Consider the following 22,968-nt stretch of genomic DNA (forward strand, 5'->3'; position numbering starts at 1 on the left):
ACTGAGGAGTATGAAACCTCTCAAACTCTAAACAAACAAGCGGTTGACCAATCACAACAGAGCAGGCCAGCGTACAATCAGAGCAGTGTCTATCAATGAGGAAGATGTTGCTGTCTTTGTGTAACCCTGAGTGTGATTGCTCTGGATTACAGTTTTCTGTAGCGCCTCCCAGAGGGGGTAAAGGTTATAACCTGTTCTCCCACTCAAAGGTTCACAGAATACTGTAGCACTTCTGCCTAGGGGCTGATAAAGACAGAAGGTACAAACTATTCACTGCACAAACAGAAACAGAAATACATACGGTCAGGGAGTCCTACTGGGTTTAGTTTATTAGTGTGCAGCATCTGGTTTCATCAGAATATTAAAAAAATGGTTTATGCCCGGGGGAAATTGGATTACGTAACAGTTGTGTAATGACTGGATTGAAAACCGGCATCAGACTCAACTACAATGTTTTGAAAATAACACACTTTGAAAATCACTAAAATGCTAACTTAAGTTGTTTTGTTGGTGTCAGTTTATTTATAAAATAATGGTGATGAACGCTGGTGCGAGGGGCCCCAGTGAATTTTTGCCTTGGGCCCCAACACTCTAGAATCTCCAGGTGAAGTACACAGAAAAACAAAACAAAAGCAGCGCACTCCAATAATATTTAAGAAACTAAACACTACAACTCATATTGATATATTATAAATAAACAGGCAAAAACTGGCTTTCTGGCTGACCTTTGTGACACTGGAAGACATCTGTAGGTTCTATGATGATCTTTACATCGGCTGCGTGGGTGTTCTTTGATGCCACCTGTGCCACTGGAAGATCTTCTGCTATGAGGGCATTAAACATATAGGTGGATCCAGGTTTTCTGGATTAATGCAAATCTGTCTCCTCAATAGCAGAATATGGTGAATGGATTACCCAGTTTGAAAATGTAGAGATTTGAGGGATCAAGAATGTTACATCGAGTACTATACTTAAGTACAAAAATTAAGTACATGTACTTTACCTGAGTATTTTCAAATTCAGCTACTTTATGCTTTAACTCCACTACATTTATTTAAATATTATTATTATTATTTTTTATCACAACTGATTATGCCAATCATAACTGCTCTGTCATCCTTGTCAATTTGTGTGTGAAAATCCATACACAAAGTTTATTAAAAAAAAGGAAAATGCTTTTACTTATTATCAATGCAGGACTTTTACTTGTAACTGAGTAATTTTACACTGTAGTATGGCCACTTTTACTTAATAATATGAGTCCTTCTTCCAGCTCTGTGTACAGCACAGTCTTTGCCGCAACACTATCATAAATAGTATTATCATAAAGTCTTCTTTTGGAGGGGGGCCACAGGGGGGCCCAATCTTAATATTACTGGGGCAATGGCCCCTTTTGGCCCCCTAGTATCGCCCATGAAGTGCTCTTATGTTAAATATACTACTAAGAATACTACTTTATGTTTTCCCTATTGAACTATCATTTTCACAGTCACGATTGTGACATTCAGCTGAGTCGACAAAGTCTTTCCTTAGACGAATGGAAAGAAAGCATTCAAAATAACAATTCAAGGTGTTTGTTTTATTAGTTTTATCTGCAAATGAAAACAAAAGTTCATATGAGAGAATGCCTCCTCAGCTTTCCACGGAACTGACTGTCCACCTAGATTTATTAGGAATAGCAGTAATATTAATATCCCCAACTGATATAAATTGTTTATCAGCCTATAACTTGTAATTTAGAAATACAGGTTCAATTATGAATCAACTTGGTTGTATGAACTGTGTTATCACTGCTGATAAAACCTTCCATGTTACTTCTGTGGAAGTGTATCGAAATGCGTGAGTGCCCATATTTTGACTTTAATACAGCAGGGGATAAGATTTGCATTGATTTCAGAACCACAATCAGAATCAGAATACCTTTAATAGTCCCACAGTGGGGATATTTGCATTATTACAGCGGAAAGAGCCAAAGACAACTTAATGTTACACCAAGATACTAAAAAAATATACTGTATATATACAAGAATCACAAAATCACAAAATACACAAAAATGAAAGTAAAGCAGCCAAATATGTATTGCACAGTTACCAACACAACAGGGGGTGTTGTAGTCAGTGTTGATATATGTGTGGGGGTCTACCGGGGGCCATGATGGTTATAGAGCCTGACTGCTGCAGGAAGGAAGGACTCAACTGCCTGCACCTTCAGCAGCTCCACTGCTGCAACATGGCATTGAGAATAAAACTAGTTGTGATGACGATAGACTTTATTACCTTGAATAGTACACTAGTGGCCAACCAAGGGAACTGGTGAGGAGCTGTTTTCACATGGAACCAGACAAAGGCTATGCTGAGGCACGGAGACTTCTGAAAGTTCACTTTAGAGATGAATAGAAAATTGCAAATGCCTACATGGAGAAAGCTCTCAACTGGAGAATGATTAAATCTGATGATGGAAAAGCATTACATGCCTACGCCCTTTACCTGAGAGGATGTTGCAATGCTATGAAGGAATTAAAAAGCATGGAAGAACTGGATCTTGTATCTACTTTAAAGCTCATTGTGTCAAAACTGCCATATAAGCTAAAGGATAAATGGAGAACTACAGCATTCGAGCTTCTGGAAAGAAATCAAAGAAGAGCCAGATTCTCTGACCTTGTTGTGTTTATAGAGAAGCAAGCCAGCATTCTGCAAGATCCCCTCTTTGGTGATATTCACGATTTTATGCCATCCCAGAGAGCCATCCCAAAACCTACTACATCCTGCTCCAAACAGCAAATCAAACAACGAGGTAAAAGTAGTAGCTTTGCCATGGCGATAGAAACAGTAACACTGCAAGTCAAAAAACCTATCAACAACCTGAAAGCCTGGTAACAAATAGGTGGGATGGCAATTGTTGCATTTGTAGGAAAGGCACACACTCACTGAATGAATGTGAAATGTTAAGGCTGCAACCCCGTCATGCAAAGGTGCAACTATTAAGGAAAAAGACATATGCTTTGGATGTCTAACAAGGGGACACATGAGCAAAGATTGTAGGAAAATGATGACATGCCTACACTGCCAAGGAAAGCACCCTAGCATTCTACACATCAATAAACCAACACAGAATGAAAATGACCACATGACTAGTTGGCCAAAACGATCAGTCAGTACAACTCCTGTCATTCTGGATAAGGAAGAGGATATTGGGGCTGGAAAAGATTGCAAACTGTCAATAGTACCAGTACAAATAAAAGTTTCCTAAGGCAGCAAAACTATAAAAACATATGCCTTTCTTGATCCTGGCAGCACCTCAACCTTTTGCACAGAAAATCTCATGCGACAGCTGAAAACAACAGGACGGAAGACTAAAGTTCTCCTGCAAACAATGGGCCAAAAGAAACCAGTGGATAGTTATGAAATAACTTGACTACAAGTGGGTGATTTGGATGAGAATAACTTTATCGAGCTGCAGAAGACATACACACAATCAAAGATACCAGTGACAAAAAGGAACCTTTTCTCTCAAAAGGATCTCAACAGGAGGCATTACTTGAAGGAAATACAACTGCAAGAAATTGATGCGGATGTGGAACTCTTAATTGGAGTAGATGTCCCAAAAGCAATGGAACCATGGCAAATCATAAATGCCAAGGTAATGGTCCTTATGCTGTAAGAACTCTCTTAACCTGAGTATTTTGGCCAAGTGGAAACCATGCAGTTGCATCACTTTAGTGATGCCAGTGTGCAAAGATACGGCACTGCAAGTTACCTCAGATGTGTCAACAGTTTGGGGGAAGTTCATGTTGCTTTAGTGATGGAAAGGCTAGAGTAACACCCCTCAAAAGGATGACTAGATTAAGACTGGAGCTTACAGCAGCCACCCTAGCTGTAAGGGTTGATCGGATGTTACGCTCAGCGCTACAGCTAAACCTCCAAGAGTCCATCTTTTGGACAGACAGCCAGTCTGTACTTAAATATATATGCAATCAAACCAAGCAATTCCACACCTTTGTAGTAATGGGATTGCAGTTATTCACGACATGTCAAATGAGACTCGGTGGAGATATGTGGACTCCGAACGATATCCGGCTTATGATGCTTCCTGGGGACTAAACATTGAATCTTTCCTAAAGTCTAAAAGATGGCTACACTTGGGAGTTGCCCAAGGTGTGAGGCGCCGAGTGGGTGTGGGGATACTCACAAGCCCCCGGTTGAGTGCCGCTTTGTTGGAGTTTACCCCAGTGGACGAGAGGGTCGCCTCCCTGTGACTGTTGTGTGTGCTTATGCACCAAACAGCAGTTCAGAGTATTCAGCCTTCTTGGAGACCCTGAAAAGAGTCCTGTATGGGGCTCCCAAAGGGCACTCCTTAGTCTTGCTGGGAGACTTCAATGCACACGTGGGCAATGATGGAGACACTTGGAGGGGCGTGATTGGGAGGAACGGCCCCCCCGATCTGAACCAGAGTGGTGGTTTGTTACTGGACTTCTGTGCTAGTCATGGATTGGCCATAACAAACACCATGTTCTAACATAAGGATGCTCTTAAGTGTACGTGGTACCAGAACAACCTAGGCAGAAGGTCCATGATCGACTTTGTTATCGTATCATCGGACCTGAGGCCACATGTTTTGGACACTCGGGTAAGAGAGGAGCGGAGTTGTCAACTGATCACCATCTGGTGGTGAGTTGGGTCGAGTGGCAGGGGAAGCCTATGGAAAGACATGGTAAACCTAAACGTGTAGTGCGGGTGAACTGGGAATGTCTGGAGGAATCCCAAGTTCAGGAGGCCTTCATCTCACACCTCCGGCGGAGCTTTTCAGGCATCCCTGTGGAGGCTGGGGACATTGAACCAGAGTGGGCGGTGTTCAAAGCCTCTATTGCTGAAGCTGCGGCGGGAAGCTGCGGTCTCAAGGTCTTAGGTGCCCCAACGGGCGGTAACCCTCGAACCTCCTGGTGGACACCAGTGGTCAGGGAAGCCGTCCAACTGAAGAAGGAGGCCTTCCGGGATATGTTATCCCTGGGTACTCCTGACGCAGTTGCAAGGTATCCCGAAGGGCAGCAGCCTCAGCCGTGACCGAGGCAAAGCAGCGGGTGTGGAAGAAGTTCTGAGAAGCCATGGAGAAGGACTTTCGGTCAGCACCAAAGTTGTTCTGGAAAATCGTCCGACACCTCAGGAGGGGGAAGCAGGGAACCATCCAAGCTGTGTACAGTAAGGGTGGGACGCTGTTGACCTCAACTGATAGGGTGTTAGGGCGGTGGAAGGAACACTTTGAGGAACTCCTGAACCTGACAACTCTGCCCTCTATGTTAGAGGCGGAGCTGGAGTATGAAGGGGGATCAACTCAAATCTCAATGGGGGAAGTAACTGAGGTAGTCAAACAACTCCACAGTGGCAAAGCCCCGGGGGTGGATGAGGTCCGCCCAGAAATGCTGAAGGCTCTGGGTGTTGAGGGACTGTCATGGTTGACACGTCTCATCAACATTGTTCCTCTTTTTAAAAAGGGGGATCAGAGGGTGTGTGCCAATTACAGGCATCACATTACTCAGCCTCCCCAGGAAAGTCTACTCTAAGGTGCTGGAAAGGAGGGTCCGGCCGATTGTCGAACCTCAGATTGAAGAGGAACAAAGCAGATTTCGTCCTGGTCGTGGAACGACGGACCAGTTTTTTACTCTCGCACGGATCCTGGAGGGGGCCTAGGAATACGCTCATCCGGTCTACATGTGCTTTGTGGATTTGGAGAAGGCGTATGACTGGGTTCCCAGGGAGATACTGTGGGAGGTGCTTTGGGAGTATGGGGTGAGGGGGTCTCTACTCAGAGCCATCCAATCTCTGTACTCCCAAAGCGCGTGTGGTGTCCGGGTCCCCGGTAGCACGATGGATGGATGGATGGATGGATGGATTCTAAGAATAATTTTGATTTACCGGGACCAGACGCTATAAAATAATAAATAATAATAATAATAACTTAAACTTATATAGCGCCTTTCATGGTACCCAAGGTCGCTTTACAAATAGGGAGGGGAAAAGGGGAGTGGGGGTTAGGGATCAAAGGACTTAGTGCAGAGAAATGTTTTGAGGTGCTTTTTGAACATGGGCAGGGATTGGATGCGTGAGTGAAGGCCGGAGTCGTGAGATGTTTCTGAGGTGGTAAAAGGCAGACTTGGTGATGTTGTTGATGTGGGATCGGAAGGAGAGAGTGGAGTCCAGGATGATGCCCAGGTTGCGCACCTCAGGAGATGGGGAAATGGACAGCCATCCACAACCAGGGCCAGGTCACCAACTTTCCTGGGCAGTGGTGCAGGGGCCACCACCATGAGCTCTGTCTTATTGCTGTTTAGTTTGAGTAGGTTTGTGGTCATTCATGATTTGAGTTACTGCAGGCAGTTGACAAGTTGTGAGGGTGGGAGCTGGGAGGAGGTTTGTACTGATATAGAGTTGGGTACCATTGGCGTAGCAGTGGAAGTTGAGTCCATGTTTACGGAGGATATGACCTAGGGGTAGCATGCAAATATTGAACAGCAGAGGACCTAGCACAGAGCCCTGGGGCACGCCATGGTTGACGGGTGCTGTATGAGAGTTGGAGCCATTTAGGGTGATGAATTGTTTCGAGTCTGTGAGGTAGGACCGGAACCAGGACAGTGCTGAACCACTGAGCCCGGTGGGCTCAGAGAGGCGGTGGTGAAGGATGGTATGGGAGACTGTATCAAAAGCTGCAGAAAGGTCAAGCACGATGAAGATGGAGATGAGGTCATTGTCGGCAGCAAGCAGAAGGTCATTAGTGATTTTGATGAGGGCTGTCTCAGTGCTATGGTGGGTTCTAAAACCAGATTGGAGGGGTTCGAAGAGCTCATGGTGGGACAGGTGATGTTGAAGCTGGGCAGCCACTGCTCTTTCCAAGATTTGCTGAGGAAAGGGAGGTTGGAGATTGGACGGTAGTTGTTGGGGTCGTCTGGGTCAGAACCTGGCTTTTTGAGAGTGGGGATGACTGCTGCCATTTTAAAGCTTGATTGTACCACACCAGAGGCAAGAGAAGCATTTATGATGTTTTCCATTGGATGGCAGAGGATGGGAACAATAATAAAAGGAAGAGGTGGGACTGAGCCTCGAAAACGGGGAATCGGGACAGTCTTCGACCTCACGGTATACACTTACACTTATAGTTGTTGTTTATTTGTTTGTTTAACTTGTCGAAAAGGAAAATAAATCAGCCAAAGGAAGGCAAAAGAGATCAGCGCATGCGGAGCTTTATTTGTACATGTGTGAGTCAAGAAGCCGAACCCTGTTTATGTGGCACAGTTTTAAAAAAACATTGAACGAAAATGTGCCACGACATGCGATATCTCTCCCTGAGACACCGTGGGTGCAGCAGTCTGTCACTGAAGGAGCTGCACAGTGCGGACAGGGTATCCTGGAGGGGTTGGGACACATTGTCCAGGAGGGAGGACAGCTTGGCTGCCATTCTCCTGTCTCCCACCAACTCCACAGTGTCCAGAGGACTCCCCAGGACAGAGCTGGCCTTCCTTATCCATCTATTCAGTCTCTTCCTGTCAGCATGATGCTGCAGCCCCAGCAGACCACACCATAGAAGGTGGCTGATGCCACCACAGAGTCAAAGAAGGTCTGAAGGAGTAACCCCGGCATTCCAAAAGACCTCAGTCAGTCAGAAATAGTCTGCTCTGTCCCTTCTTGTAGAGAGCAGCAGAGTTGTCGGACAAGTCCAGTTTCTTGTTCAGATGAACATCCAGGTACTTGAAGGATTTCACAATCTCTATGTCCACTACCTGGATGTTCACTGGTGTGTGTGTGTGTGTGGGGGGGGGGGGGGTCTTTGGCACGGGTACCACACAGGACGTCTTCAACAGTAGTGGTACCCTCCCTTGCTTCAGGCTCAGGTTGAACAGAAACTCCCACACAGCTCGTCCGCGCAGGATTTCAGGATCCTCGAGCTGATGCCATCGGGACCAGCTGCCTTCTGTGCCTTACACCTCTGCAGCTCCCTCCTCACCTGGTTGGTTGTGAGGGACAAGGTGCCGTCAGCGGGTTGGGGGGTTGCGGGGGGGAGAAGAATCAGAGGCTGGTGTGAAAAATGTCTGTGAGCCGATAGTTGGGGGCTGGGTGGCGGTGTGAGAGGTGACAGGGCCATTTCCAGGCAGTGGGGACAATGGGGACAATTCTCATGATAAATAAATACAGGTTCAAATATTAACCACCTTTATTGTATTAACTGTGCTATCAGTACTGATAACACCTTCCATGTTACTTCTGTGGAGGTGTATCGAAATGTGACACAGCAGGAGATAAGATTATATTTTATTTCATAAATTTTTTTTGCTAAAATAAAAGAATTTAAATATTGCTAACAATGCTCTTTTAATATATCGTTAAACTCATTGCTTTGTTTTAATTGGCAATGAGAGTTTTGCCCTTCAGTGTAATGGACAGTCAAGCAAACTTAACTAATGCAGTCAAACAAGTTGCTTGGTTTTGACGGCATATGTCAAAGAAATTAATGTGAACCTAGATAACATTTCCTGTATTTGTTTTAACACAGTAAGTACCAACTACAATCACAGGAATATAGTGAGAGACTCCTCCATCCCTTGAGGACACAAAGGCAGCTTCACAGAAATCTCCATATACAGATTTTTCCACTTTTATCTACTATCAAGTTAAAGTACAAGCTGTCTTATGTATTTAATGCTCCTTTCTAATTCCAATCCACAACATTTTGGAAGTCAGTGTTGTACTCTTTACTCATTTACATTTTCTGATAGCTTTTAGGTAACAGTTTATAGTTACTTCACAGACTGAAATGAATAACAATCAAAAAAATATAAATCAACTTATAACCACACACTGACATATAAGTGTAGGTTCAGATATCCAGCAGCAGGATACAAAGTAGGTAAAATAATTTATATGATTCTGAAATAGGCCATTATGTTTAACCAATTGTGTCTTGTCAAAAATGTTAGTCTTGTCAAGTGTTTTGTTTGGGTCATCATGCCCCAGGTCTATGGTTGGTCATGTTTTATGTTTTGTTTAGTCATTTTTGTCTAGTCTCCCACTTCTTGTTTTATTTCGGTACTCACCTTCTGTGTCTCGTTCCAGGTCCCTGATTGTTTCCACCTGTTACCTGTTACCTCATGTTTAAATAGTCCTGTCTCCCCCTGTCTTGTGCCAGTTCGTCTTGTCCTGTCTGTGGGTCAGTAACCAGCGTACCAGCATTTTGTTTATTTTTTTGTTTAATTTAGTGGATCTTATCAAGTCAAAAGGTGAGGAAAAGGCTGCATCTAATAGGCTGATGTGTGTGCTGGTAAATACATGTTTTACAGTAATGGCACTATAATAAAGACTGGACCTTGATCACAATATTACACTTCTGTAAACACCTGCAGTGGAATTTCACCGCTACTCTTAATGTGACGCTATGTTTGTCAGTGTTAATCATTGATAACCAAGTTAAGATCTGTTCACGGGCTGTATAAAGGAGACCAAACCTCTCCGGCTTTTAGCTACAGATCCACTTTTTCTCTCCTGCCTTTGAGGTAAGATCTTCGAAAGCCAACAATATCTTGAACTGGGGGTTTCAGGTTTCATATATAAGAAGAAATTAATGCTTATTGATTTATGGCCTATAGCGCAATGTGTTTTGCTGCAGGAAATCAAGCATGTTAAGTTAAGCATGTTGGTTTGGGTGTTTAACTCAACCTGACTGAAAAATGTGTAAGATGTTAGACAGTCAAGGAAAAAGCTGTGATCCAATTAAGCATTGATGTCTTTTTTTTAATTGTCTTTCCCATCTCCTAAATGCGTATACAAACTGATTGTATGCCAAAATGGTTCTGCTTCCCATTTTATTCAACAGATCCCGAACACTGCAGCAATGCCTCCTCCCGGTGTGTGTCTGAACATTATGGAGGCCCGTCAAAAGCGGGATGGTTATGGTAGCTTTGCCAACCCTGATAGGTTTTTAAACCAAGACTACCAGCAGCTGGAACAGTACTGCCTCATTCGAGGAGTGCGGTACATCGACAACATGTTTCCCCCTGACAGGAGAACTATTGGCGAAGGGATACTGAAGCCTTCTGACCTGAAGCGAGTGGAGTGGCTGAGACCAGCGGTGAGTGTTTTGGAAGAGCTCAACAGAAATTTGAGTTGTGAATTTAAACAAAACTGCGTAATCAGATTCAGGGTTACAGTATGTGTGAAAGTTTGTTTGACAGGTCAAGTAAAAAACGTAAGCGATGAGATAAACATTTTTCTCAAAACATAATTAAGATTACAGTTTTGTGGTGTAAAAACCTAATATTTACGGGACTGCACCACCCAATCATAATATTTTAACAGTCACTGTTTTGATATGTAACTTTTATTTATTCATTGATGTAACTTTAGCAATATTCACATGTGAATTTGTCTAAATAAAGAATCATTGTTCATTTTATTGCATAAAAATATGAATGTATACTCGTTGTTTACTTTTCAACCTTACCTCTGTTTCAGGATATTGCTCCTTATCCAGCCTTTGTACTTGACGGGATCTCCAGGTTTGACATGGGTCAAGGAAAGGTTGGTAAGGAAATATCTTCTGACTTCATTTGTCTAATAATATGCTTCCTTGTCCCAACAACTCATTGGTTCAATATATATATTATTTTTTAACCAGGAAACTGCTGGTTTCTAGCCTCTATTGGGGCACTGACGTTCCAAAATGACATCCTCTGTAAAGTCGTCCCTCTTGAGCAATCTTTCGATGGGAAATACTGCGGGATGTTCCACTTCAGGGTAAATACTCACAGCACAAACGGTTTATTATTTTTTCATTGAACTCTTGAAATGAAATGTGCTAAATGACAATTCCCGAACTCTTATGGGCCGCACAAAAATATGCGCAATGAGTAAAAGGAATATTTAAGCTAAAATAATTAGTGATGCATCGACACTGAACTGCAGTGATGATACACACACACAATGCCATGTTTTACTTTAAATAGTTACTTCTTTCTTTTCATATTGGTTTATACAATCAGTTTTGGAGATTTGGAAGATGGGTTGACGTCGTCATTGATGACAAGCTACCAACAATCGATGGCAGACTGATCTTTGTCCGCTCCAAAGATCAAAATGAGTTCTGGCCTGCTTTGCTGGAGAAAGCCTATGCCAAGTATGAAAATTACATAGTTTCTCAAAAAAGCTTTTATCTTAGCATGAATTGGAGGATCTGTAACAATATTGTTACATCCGTTTTTTTAGAGTGTGTGGTTCCTATACCGACATGAATGCTGGAACTCCTTCCGAGGCCATGATGGACTTCACAGGTGGTCTTCACATGTCAATCCAGCTGTCAAACCCCCCCGCAAACCTGTGGGAGCTGATGTGTAGAGCTGGCCAAACCAAGACACTGATGGGCTGTGGTACAGCTCAGGGGGTAAGGACAAATATAGAACACAAAACCAACACTGGCCAGATATTATTCATCTATGTTGTAGCAGAAGTTTTATTTCAATTTTGCCATAGGTTCCAAATGTTTACTCATATCTCATGAACAATTGGGTTTAGTCATTCTTCATTCATTACCTTGCTCCAGTCAACCTTGTCAGCAAAAAACTATATTCATTAACTCTTTTTAGACAAGTATTTAAAATGTTAGTAATGTCAGAAGAAAACAATCTATTGTGTATTAAAAAGAAATCAACAGATTTCCTTTTCAATAACGAATGTTTTTGTCAAATTAAAATTACAACGTTGGAGTAAAAAAAAGTATAATGATAAGATAAGATGTAAGTTTTCATACAGTAGCTGTTTTATATTTGCAAATCATTCGAAGAACCTATACGCATTTTTATTTGCATAACATCATACCAATGTAAACTCTATAGACTAAACTATAACAGGTTTTGGCATAGAAAACACACGCACTAGGTGATGTACCTTGAGGAAAAGCAACACTTTTTGGCAATTTTATGCACTTAAGGATTATTTTTCATTCAAATTAATGGCTGCCATCTTGAGGTCCAGTATCGATGGTCAAGACTAGCTTGCTTTTTTTTGTATTCTTTATGCCATGGCTGTTGGCTGTACATACATGAAAGTAGATATTTTCTTCTTTCTTTTCTTTTCTTTTTTAATTCTTCTTCACAGTCAAATCATTTCTAGACAACTGGTCAAGTTAAACACAACTTTTTACTTCTCTACAACACAGTAACTAAATATATGATGAATGTTTTTGGCTTGTAGGAAACCTCTTCAACAAGGAATTACCAAATGGATTGGTCCAAGGCCATGCCTACACTGTCACGGGTGTGAAACAGGTAAGGAAATAAACGTAAGACCTTGCACAACATAACATTACCAATGAATATTACAAGATAACATTAACTACCTTTGCATAAGTGATTTGGAATAATGTAATGCATTTTGATGAGCACATGTTACATAATATTGTTAATGTCTGCCATTATGATTGTTCAGGTGATGAGCCGAGGGAAACCAATAAACCTGGTGCGTTTGTGGAACCCCTGGGGCACAGTAGAGTGGAACAGATCCTGGAGCGATCGGTGAGAACAACTTTAAAGAGACATTGCTCTGATTTGCAGACATATTGAGATTGTTTTCCAATGATAATATAAATAAAAGTTGGCAGCAGCTATGGGTTTTTGCAATATACTCAATGCAATAGCCTTTCTGGTATATTCCTATAGGTAGTATTTAGAAGGCTTAAAAAGGTATTTCAGTAAAGATGCTTGAGAGCCAGGAGTCTATTTTTGTTCTTTTCCTGTACATTCCCAAGGGTAACCTATTAAAGACTTAAACAGGTCTTCAGTTATGGATATTATTCTGGGTCCTGGATATTAAAAATAGCCAACCAATCAGAAACGTAGGCTTTTACTGTATTTAACTATAAGCAGAAAATAGAGAGATATTATGGTTCTGTAACAACATGCCTTTGATTGTCTAGAAACAACAACTGCAATAAAATCTTTTTCCTCTTTAAGGTCTCCTCTCTGGCAAACTGTGAGTTCCAAAGATCGGGAAATGTGCCTTTCAGTGGCTGATGATGGAGAGTTTTGGTAAACTGATTTGATGTTGTTGAAACCTTTGTACGCACCTGCATTATACAGTAGCAACTCAAAACAGGGATTGTATTTAAAACATTATATATTCACAATGACAACATATATAATTATACCTATGCAACATTGCAAATTCAACACATTTTATGTTTGAATCTAATTCAATCAGTCAAATATAATTTATTTAGACCAATATTAGAAATATTTGTTTCAGTGAGCTTTACAGTGGGTAAACTCCCAAAGAAAACCCAGGATTAATGGGGGAAAATGGAAGACACCTTGAGGCTGGGCGTATAGATTAAAAAAGATAATACATGTACAGTCTAGACAATCTAAATGACAATATGCACGTATATACTGTATATTAAGAAAATCATGAGAACAGGTGCATGTTCATGTCTCCAACAAAAACCATAAGTAGCGGCAACCTGTCAGGTTAATGGCACTAAAACTCTGTGAATGAGGCCCTGATGCTGAGGTAGTAATAAGAATGTATTGGATATACTGTAAGAGCATACAGAAAGACATAAAAGTGGAAGAAGAGAGGTGAAAGGGCCCCAACAGTCTAAGTCTATTGCAGCTTACCTAGGGGCTGGGTCACTGTGCCATTAGAAACGACAGTCGTATGTTACAGGATTGTTGACATATTTTAAGGTTCAAAGCACCTTTTAAAACCGGCTTGTTTTTCATTGTTTTACAAACTCACTAATTCACAATAGCCGTTGAGTGGTAGACAGGCACTCTGTTCAACTGTCCTAGTTTCAGCATCATATCCAGAGACTAAATATAGTATGTCAAATGAATCTCCACAGGATGAGCCTGGAAGACCTTTGTGAGTTCTACACAGATCTGGACATCTGCTCCGTGAGTCCAGACTTCCTTGATGGGAACTCCTCCAGTCACTGGAAGTCCTACATGACTGAGGGTCGATGGGTTGCAGGAACAACTGCTGGAGGATGCATGAATAATAGAGGTACTCTAAGGACATCTGGACTTACATTTAACAAGCTTGGATAAAATGTCCATACCAAGTGATCGATTACTCTTTATAGGACTAGGAAGTGGCCAGTGTTGGCTTTGGGTTTTTTTAAAGTCTGTTTCGTCTAGGAAGTGTCTAAACAATACTAGGGTTAGTCTTAGTCTTAGCCCTAACCCTAACCTTTATGTAAGAGCATTGGAGCACTCTGGAGCGGCAGTACCTGAGTCAATAGGGGCTTTGCTTGGGAACCAGAGGGTGGCCGCTTCAAGTCCCAGAACAGACCAAAATAGGGGGTGTGGACTGTTACATGGAGGAGGTCCCAGTTCACCTCCTGTGCACTGCTGTGGTGCCCTTGAGCAAGGCACCGGACCCTCCCCAATGCTCCCTGAGCGCTGTACAACATAAGTCCACTCCTATCACTAGATTGGTTAAAATGCAGAGGTCGAATTTTAATTTGTGTGTGATAAATAAAGAGTCCTGTTCTGTTCTGCATGGGAAAACTTTACTCAGAATTTTGTATGTAGACAAAGAATACACAAACAGTTCACATTTCTTTGTTGCTACAAGTTAAGGTAATGTAAATTCAGTAATAAATAAACAGTTTGAACTTCCACTTGCCTTTTTTTCTACTGCATTTTTTTGTTCATCAGTAAAACATTTTATTTTAATTTTGATAAAAAAATCAAATCACACACTATTTACAAAATGATACATGCAAATAAAAATAAATAATAATCCTCTCTTTGGCTTGCAGACAGTTACTGGACTAATCCACAGTATCGGGTCAAGATTGGCGGTCAGAGTCCGGAGATCAATGGAGAGAAAAATGTGCTGGTGTCTCTCATGCAAAAGCCGGACAAGAGAAACAGACACCTGGTTCAAAACCTCCACATTGGTCTCTGTGTATTTGAGGTATATACTGTTGTTCCCTTTGCTTTGCTTTCAAAGTGTAAGCATTAGTATGGATATACAATACAGTATATATGGAAGGCAGCTGAGTTTGTGAAAACAACAATGAAGTCTTGCTGAAGTCCACCGAGCATTAACATCATGCTGTATTTAGGCTACTTGAATTAATGCTGCAGCAATAAATGGCTTACCAGGTATACATGGCAGAAAAGGTCACACTGTCACTGCTGGAAAATATACTCATTTTATCTAATGGTTTATTGGTTAGTTGGCTTTTGACCTTTTGATATGTATGAAATATTATACATGAAAATACTGATAATATTGAGAAATGGTTGACAAATGAAAAGTTGTCAAAAATGTGGTTTGATGAGAGAGGTTTCTACCGGCAGAAACTCAGCTAAACGCCATTTTATGTTCCAAACCACATCAAGCATTATTTCTGAAACAGTCTGGAGCTCGAACTTTTGTCCCTCGCGGGTGACAACTTGATATCCAACAATGAATTCCTGTTGAATCAAACTTTGGCTCAGTATTATAGGTAGATCATCTGTCCACCAATCAGAAGGTTGGGCAATATAACTGTACTGAACAGTGTGTATGAAAGTGTGTCCCTTTTAAAGACCAAGTGGCTTCCCTGTATTACTGTCATTTCTGTTGCAAAGTGCATTGACTGGCTCGTAAAGTCAAAAATGCTTCATAAATGCAGCGTCTTTAACCGTTTACCATTGTCATAAAGTAGGGCTTCATGTTTCTCACTCGTAAGTGTCAATACAAGGCTACTCACAAACTGATGTGAGATTTGAAAAACATGATTAACTCCAGCCAAAATGGCAGCGTTAAATTTCAAAACAACTTTGTGTTAAGTAGACATTTCATATAAAAAAAGATTAGGACGGCATGGCTTTTCCTCAGGACTTTGAACCTGGGTCCCATGATAGATAAACAGCAGACTTGTCCACTCAAACATAAAACGAGAAATGATAAAACATAGTTTATAGATAGATATTTAAACTGAACTTGAAAACACACACTTGAAGACACAGTTATAATGACATGGGTTTTATTCAAATTTTAATTATTTACCCTATAGTGATGGCCCCCTTATATTTCTTTTGTTAATGTGTCGCTATTTATAGTTTATTATACAGGTTGAGTTTTCCCTATGTCTTCATGCCAGAATAGACTGTTATACTTGAAGACAGGGTTGCCTTCAATGCCAACATTTTAACCCCCTCCATAGAAGTTGTATTCCCTTAGAAACAATAAGAGAATCTTAAGAAAGTCAAAGGAATCGGAGGGTTGCAGTAAATGACCACAGTCAATGTCCTTGCTGCAGTACGTCTTGGTCGATTACACACAAGTTGGTTAGTGATGTAGATCTAAGACATGGGGAGTGTCTGCTTTTTATGTGGGAATTCACATGCTTGTTAGAGAAATAAATTAATTGAATTGAATATTTGACACCCATATATTTAATGAATTCCTTTCTTTCCCCAACATGAACTCTACTGATTTACCTCAAGGTGAAAGACAAGGTAAGACATTTTTGTTCCCCGTATCCCTTCATAAACCTCCATCCACATCGTGCAGAGTTAGCGTTAGGGTTAAGGTTAACCCTATATATCTATCCCTACAGTACAAGGCGCAGAAGGGGAAGTTCCCGGCCTCTTTCTTCGGCAGCCACAAACCTGTTGCCCAAAGTAAAACCTACATGAATGCACGTGAGGTGATGGAGTTCCTGGTGCTGAAGCCTGGCGAGTACCTGATCGTACCGTCCACCTACAGTGCCAATGAGATGGCCTCCTTCATCCTGACCATCATGTCCAACGCAGAGGCCATGGTCTAGTAAGTCATTCTCTCGACTACCACTGACCAACTTTCTACATTAAACAATAAAAACAACTAAAACCAATTCTTTGCTGACAGTGAGAATTCCGGTGAGCCTCCAGATGAGCCAGCTGAAAGGGTGTGTAAAATATAAATAAATACTAATGTTGTTTATTATTCTGATTCTATCTCCTTAACTATAACTTTCAATGAATATCATTTGGGGTAAATGACTCTCTTGCACTTTACCTTTTTTCTTCAAGTACAACATCAAAAAGGTCAGAAATGAACAGGAACACGAGAAAAAGTTATCCTTTTTCCACCAAAACTCCGACAAGGTAATATTTTCTTCTCACTAACTAGCTTAATACCAAATAGAAAAATGGAATTGTCATTGATTACTACTTGGAATTTCTAAACAATACACATAGTAAATATGTGATTACTGCAGTTCCCTTTTGTCATTTTAGTGTTAGTGTTCAGTTCACTGTTTTGATTTAGCAGTCCACATATCCATTCATCAGGTGGACAGAAACATGACTGAAATGCTGCCTTTCTTTTTGTGTCTGCTGGATGTAGGCTGAGACAGAGCAACATCGGCATTAGTGTTAAGACTCCAAAACATTTTAATTGTACCAAAGGCAGCTGTTGTAACGCAGATGCGCAAACAGTTCTATTCATTCAACTTGCCGTTCCTCACACGTGATTAAACTAGTGCAAATACCATTCCACTTGGTGACGCTGGTGTTACATTGTTTGCCAGCTGCCATTTGGCTGTCTTCGTATTCATTTAAAGACAAAGTATTAGGGGTGGGGGGAATAATCGATACAGCATAGTATCACAATACTTTGCGTGCAGATATTGTATCGATAAACGGACGCCAAGTATCGATATTTTATTATATAAACTATACATATTGCAAATCCAAATTAAATTTGTTAACAATTGCTTTTTCAATCCACTGGATGGTGCTGAGCTTTTATCCGTGCTGTCATGGCCATGGGTAAAGTCAGTGGGATTGACAGGAACAAAGAAACAAAGATGGAGTCAGCAGAGAAAGAAAATCAGAAATGCACCATATCACAATATATCATATCACAATATATCATATCACAATATATCATATCACAATATATCATATCACAATATATCATATCACAATATATCATATCGCAATATATCATATCGCAATATATCATATCGCAATATATCATATCGCAATATATCATATCGCAATACTTAGCATATTGTTATATTGTTGTGTCGCTATACTATCGTATCGTGGCTTAAGTATTGCGATAGTATCGTATCGTGGGGACCCAGGTGATTCCCACCCCTATTATGTAAATGGTGGTAACGGGGGACCTTCTTCTACAACCTCTTTTGAAAACAATCGTTCACTTTGTTATTTTCTTCTTGCAAGCTTAAGGTGCTTACGACACAAACGGTACTGGACTGTGGAACAAAACTTTAACATACGTGTAGTCAAAGCGCCTGCTAACTGTACACTTCCTTTGCTGACATGGTGTATGATGTCATTTGCACCACAACGACAAAAGCAACTGAATGATTTGGCCTCCAGCTAAGCGGCTAACATGTCCTGCTGATTTAGCGTGCAATCATTTTGAGTCTTGGGCTTAAAATGTGTTAATGTTTCGATTGCAGCAAACCAAATGTTATGTTGTTCAGTTTACTTGTGCCTATCAGAATACTCACTTATGAAATATGTTGACAAGTTTGAATCAGTCTATTTAATCTTGATTTTATGCATTTCCAGTACGAAGAGGTGGATGCTGAGCAGCTGCAGAGTCTTCTGAATAAAAACATTCTGAAAGGTTTGAACTGTGAAATCTTATGAGCAGGTTTTATAAAAAACACAAGAGTCTTATTAATATACAGCATGTTCTCGTTATCTTAAGTGAAATGTGCACTGCTAATGCAGAGTTTAGGCCAAAGTAACCATGCCTAATGATGCTTTTTCTTTCCTCTCTTCTTCTTTAGGAGACTTGAAATCTGGAGGCTTTAGCTTGGATGCCTGTCGGAGCATGGTTGCTCTGATGGATGTATCCTGTTAATGCATTTGATGACATTGATATTGATTTTGTTACAATTTCAATTATTAATTAAGTAAAGATGAATACTTTGTTCATTTGCCTCTAATACACATATTAAAGGAAAGGCTTAAACATGTATCACCATGTACAGCTCTTGATACCTTAATGTTTGGTTAGACATCGATCACTGGAAAACTGAATGGGGAGGAATTTGTTCGTCTGTGGAAGAAGGTCGTCATGTACAAGGTAAAAGGAGGGTTTTAAACGAAAAATAAATAGTTTTCTATAGCTATACTGACTATTCATTATTCCATATGACATATGCATTTAAACACAGATATGGAATGATCATTGGTGGTGTTTTTTCTTTTACCAGGACATTTTCTTCCGGACTGACGTTTCACGAACTGGAACACTGTCACTGAGTGAGCTGAGGAACGCTTTCCTAGCTTCAGGTTCAAAGTACATTTATCTGGTGAATTCTAAAATATATTCGATGGATAGACCTTCCTCCGGTTATTGATGATAAATAATTGGATAAAGTTCTCTCTACTGAAACATTATTATTAAAGCAGGAAAAAGGGCAGTGTGCAGGAGTGTTTGGGTTTGCATTGTTGACCCTTGGTCAATGATAATTGCTATTTATTGTAAGAATTGCCAGAAGGCAAACATGTAAAAAAAAATGTATACGTTGACTTTATTTAAAAGTAGTATGTCAACAGATTCCACATAATTGTTTTAGGTTAATTTGAAGCACTAATATCAAGTTGAACCTAATATATTTTATCTGTTGACATAATACATTTAATTAAAGACAACGTTTCAGTTTTTTCAGTGTCGTCAAATAGTGCGAGTGAAAATTCGGCCTATGCAAAACATCTAATATCCTTAAAATAAGTAAATGCCAAAACCTCCTCTAGATCTTGCTGTGTGTATGTTGAACAGGCATTAAGGTCAAGGATGACATGCTGAGTTTGATGGCGCTGCGCTACGGAGCCTCCGCAGGACACCTGACTCTGGAGAGCTTCCTCAGTCTCGTCCTCCGCTTCGACTGCATGTTCAGTAAGTAATATAATACTAACTTTTATATACAGCACTTTTCAAAACAACGTCACAAAGTGCTTTACATGGATTAAGAACAGGCCATTTAGGCAGCAACAAAGCATGCATTCAATAATTCCCTAAACTCACGCAATGAAAGATACAGCATTTCAACAAATGCTGTATACTTATAATGCTGTACAAGAGATCGCCATTCTTGTGAGGTTATAAGGTAATGAAATTGATTTACGATGTGTGTGTTACTCAACAGAAATCTTCAAACAGTTGTCTGGGGGACAAGCCATCACTCTTCAGGAGTCGGAGGTAATGAAATGTTTCCTTCTTTTAGAAAGTATGTAAGATTTTTTGAGGAAGGCTCAGGAATTAAGTCCATGGTAATGAGACATGGACATAATGTAATTTAAGTGGAAATAGACAACTTATTTTATTACCTCAAATTTTGTGAAGAAACCAAGTTATAAGATGATGGTTTCACTATTCTTATTCTATTTTATTTTATCTTTTGAATAAAAAACAACAATATAACAATAACTGATTTGAATTCTGATAATGCAGCCACCAATCAACAATTACTTCATAATGATTCACTATAGCAACAATGTGTCCATGCCCTTTGATCCTGTTCTGTTTATGATTAAAGTTGCATTATTGCATTTATGTTGCAGTCATGAATAACATGTCTGTTCTTTATTTGCAGTGGATGTACATTTCCATGTACACTTAACCCAACAAGGAAGATGGACAGAACAATTTGTCAGGAACTACAGGAGTAGATATTTCAAAAAATGTTTTTTTACACATACACATGTATCACTTGGATCAAACAATAAAGATATTAATTGTGTGAAATTGTCGGAATGGGTTTTGTCTGGCTGAAGCCAGATCTCCAAGCAGATCTCCCTATTAAATTCCAATATAAATTCCAATATAAATTCCAATCACTTGTGTATTATTATTACTGGTATAAATAGTTAGATAATTCATTTTATTGCAAAAAAATAGTTTTACTTAGTGTTAGGTTTAGACATTTCAAGAAAATTAAAGAAAAAGAAGACCTTTATTTTGTGTTGTTGGTCCAGTGACAGGTACAATAATGAACTCAATGTTAATGTTAATACTTATTTGTGTAAAGTGATTATTAAATTGAACTGCATAAAAAAACATGATTACTCAGCAAAGAGCCCACTGAGGAGTATGAAACCTCTCAAACTCTAAACCAACAAGCGGTTGCCCAATCACAACAGAGCAGGCCAGCGTACAATCAGAGCAGTGTCTATCAATGAGAAGATGGACATTACAGTGCACAGCAAGTTCTTTTTGAAAAAGACAATATTTATATATTAAAAAGTGTATTTAAGGTATAATATCTGTAGATGTTGGGTGAATGTTAAAAGAGTGTTGCTGACGCTGTTTGCTTGCTGTCTTTGTGAAACCCCCTGAGTGTGATTGCTCTGGATTACAGTTTTCTGTAGCGCCTACCAGAGCGGGAAAAAGTTATAACCTTTTTCTCAAACTCAAATGTTCACAGAATACCGTAGCACTTCTGCCCTCTGGGGGCTGATAACAGCACAAGGTACAAACTATTCACTGCACAAACAGAAATACAGGTCAGTGAGTGAGAAATGGGCGTAGGCTGCGGAGGGGTAAGTCTGGGGGCTGGAGCCGGAAGCATGGCTACTGGGGCTCGGATGGTAGTATGGTTGCTGGGGCAAGGGATGGTAACCCGGCCTTGCGTTTCCTTCCATGAGGCCTTTAAGGCTTGTGGAGGCTCCAGGGACCTTTCAAAGGCCAGAAAAGATCCAACAAAAGGGTCTTCCGTAAGAGCTATGTGGGGAACTGTGGCAGGCAGGGGGGCTAGTATGCCTGGGGCTAGCAGACTGGTAATCAGTTTTGACCTCAAAACTACCCAAAAAGTATTCGACCCTTAACCAGGGCCTCGAAGTTACTCCTTTGCGTGCCGTAGGCATGATGGACTGCCTCTCCTCTCTACTGGAGGCGTATCGACAGTCATTTTTATTCATAAAGGTCGCCTGCTGGGTCCATCGTTGGTGAGATCCTTCTGTCGGGGAGCAAAGCAGGAAGGACCCAAATGCAGGACAGATACAGGGTTTAACCGAAAATACCGTTATTTTGAGGCTACACAACAAAACATACAAAGTGGAACTTCCTAGTGAACACATTTAACTTCGACCAAGGATCTCACAAATACTGAAAAACGAACAGAACTTAAATACCAGCAAGAGTAATCACAAAGACAAGAGACAGGTGGTGAGGGAGGAAAAACACAGGAGCACCAGGTTAACACAATCAGGTAACCAAACAGGAGGGAAAACACAGAGACAGGAAGACATCACTAGGGGGGTGCATACTTTTCAGAATAAAACAGGAAAACAAAGACAGATCTTGACAATACAAAATAAAACACAGACGGATAGTGACAATTTGAATTGTGACCCGTGTTCTTACCTGTGAAGGTTGCTCAGCGGTCCAAACCCTAACCCTTCATTCAGTTACATGTTTTAGTTTATGCATTGTAAGTTGATGTAAATACGTCCAACTTAAGTCACACTGCACCTACGGAACGTTTTGCTGTCTGCATCTCAGTTCACAAAAGCCCATTATCTTGTGTATTTGGCGTTACACATTTCATCATAAACTTTTTGAATGAAAATGACCCCAAACTTGTTTTCCCCTGTCATCTCTAAGACATTGATATCAGATTAGTTTGTTCTGTTAACCACAGTTTGCATTTTCTCCCTGAGTTTGCAACGACATGCAAGCTAGGTGATTTGGAACTTCCCTGGAAGTTAATAGGCATGTGAAAAAACTGTTTGTCAATTCATATCAATCAACCTCTATGGGTGTTCCTCGCCTTTCTCCCGATGCATGCTTGGGTACACTCCTTCCTACCATCATCAGCAGTAGTGTTAGGTAAAAAATAACATTATAAACGTCACACAATGATGAGGTTTGGTCACTCTCTTCAGTTAGAAAAGGGCCTCATGAGCAATGAGTTATTTGTCTTTACATGCACAGAAAAGGTGTTCACGTGACAGTTTTCAAAACTAA

At 40.5% G+C, this 22,968-nt stretch overlaps 1 protein-coding gene across 1 annotated transcript; it reads left to right on the top strand.

The window, feature by feature from the left end:
* Positions 1–9,304: 9,304 nt before the first annotated feature.
* On the top strand, positions 9,305–20,748 carry LOC134881981 (calpain-1 catalytic subunit-like). The gene is made up of 22 exons (XM_063909605.1): positions 9,305–9,536; positions 9,857–10,111; positions 10,495–10,564; positions 10,658–10,776; positions 11,022–11,155; positions 11,245–11,419; positions 12,246–12,302; positions 12,463–12,548; positions 12,987–13,061; positions 13,877–14,037; positions 14,798–14,955; positions 16,479–16,490; positions 16,592–16,800; positions 16,882–16,921; positions 17,046–17,120; positions 18,561–18,618; positions 18,785–18,846; positions 19,015–19,083; positions 19,214–19,292; positions 19,783–19,899; positions 20,150–20,202; positions 20,597–20,748. The coding sequence occupies exons 2-22, from the start codon at positions 9,875–9,877 to the stop codon at positions 20,621–20,623; spliced, it is 2,073 nt and encodes a 690-aa protein (XP_063765675.1). The 5' UTR covers positions 9,305–9,536; positions 9,857–9,874; the 3' UTR covers positions 20,624–20,748.
* Positions 20,749–22,968: the final 2,220 nt, after the last annotated feature.

This window comes from Eleginops maclovinus, chromosome 19 (assembly GCF_036324505.1).
Source record: "Eleginops maclovinus isolate JMC-PN-2008 ecotype Puerto Natales chromosome 19, JC_Emac_rtc_rv5, whole genome shotgun sequence".
Taxonomy (NCBI): Eukaryota; Metazoa; Chordata; class Actinopteri; order Perciformes; family Eleginopidae; genus Eleginops; species Eleginops maclovinus.

What these genes read in the sequence shown, in the direction of transcription:
- LOC134881981 (XM_063909605.1), top strand. Translation starts at nt 9,875, where the DNA reads ATGCCTCCTCCCGGTGTGTGTCTGAACATTATGGAGGCCCGTCAAAAG. An exon ending in GCGGGATGTTCCACTTCAGG is followed by an intron (nt 10,777 to 11,021) that starts GTAAATACTCAC and finishes TTATACAATCAG; the next exon opens with TTTTGGAGATTTGGAAGATG. An exon ending in GAATAAAAACATTCTGAAAG is followed by an intron (nt 18,619 to 18,784) that starts GTTTGAACTGTG and finishes CTTCTTCTTTAG; the next exon opens with GAGACTTGAAATCTGGAGGC.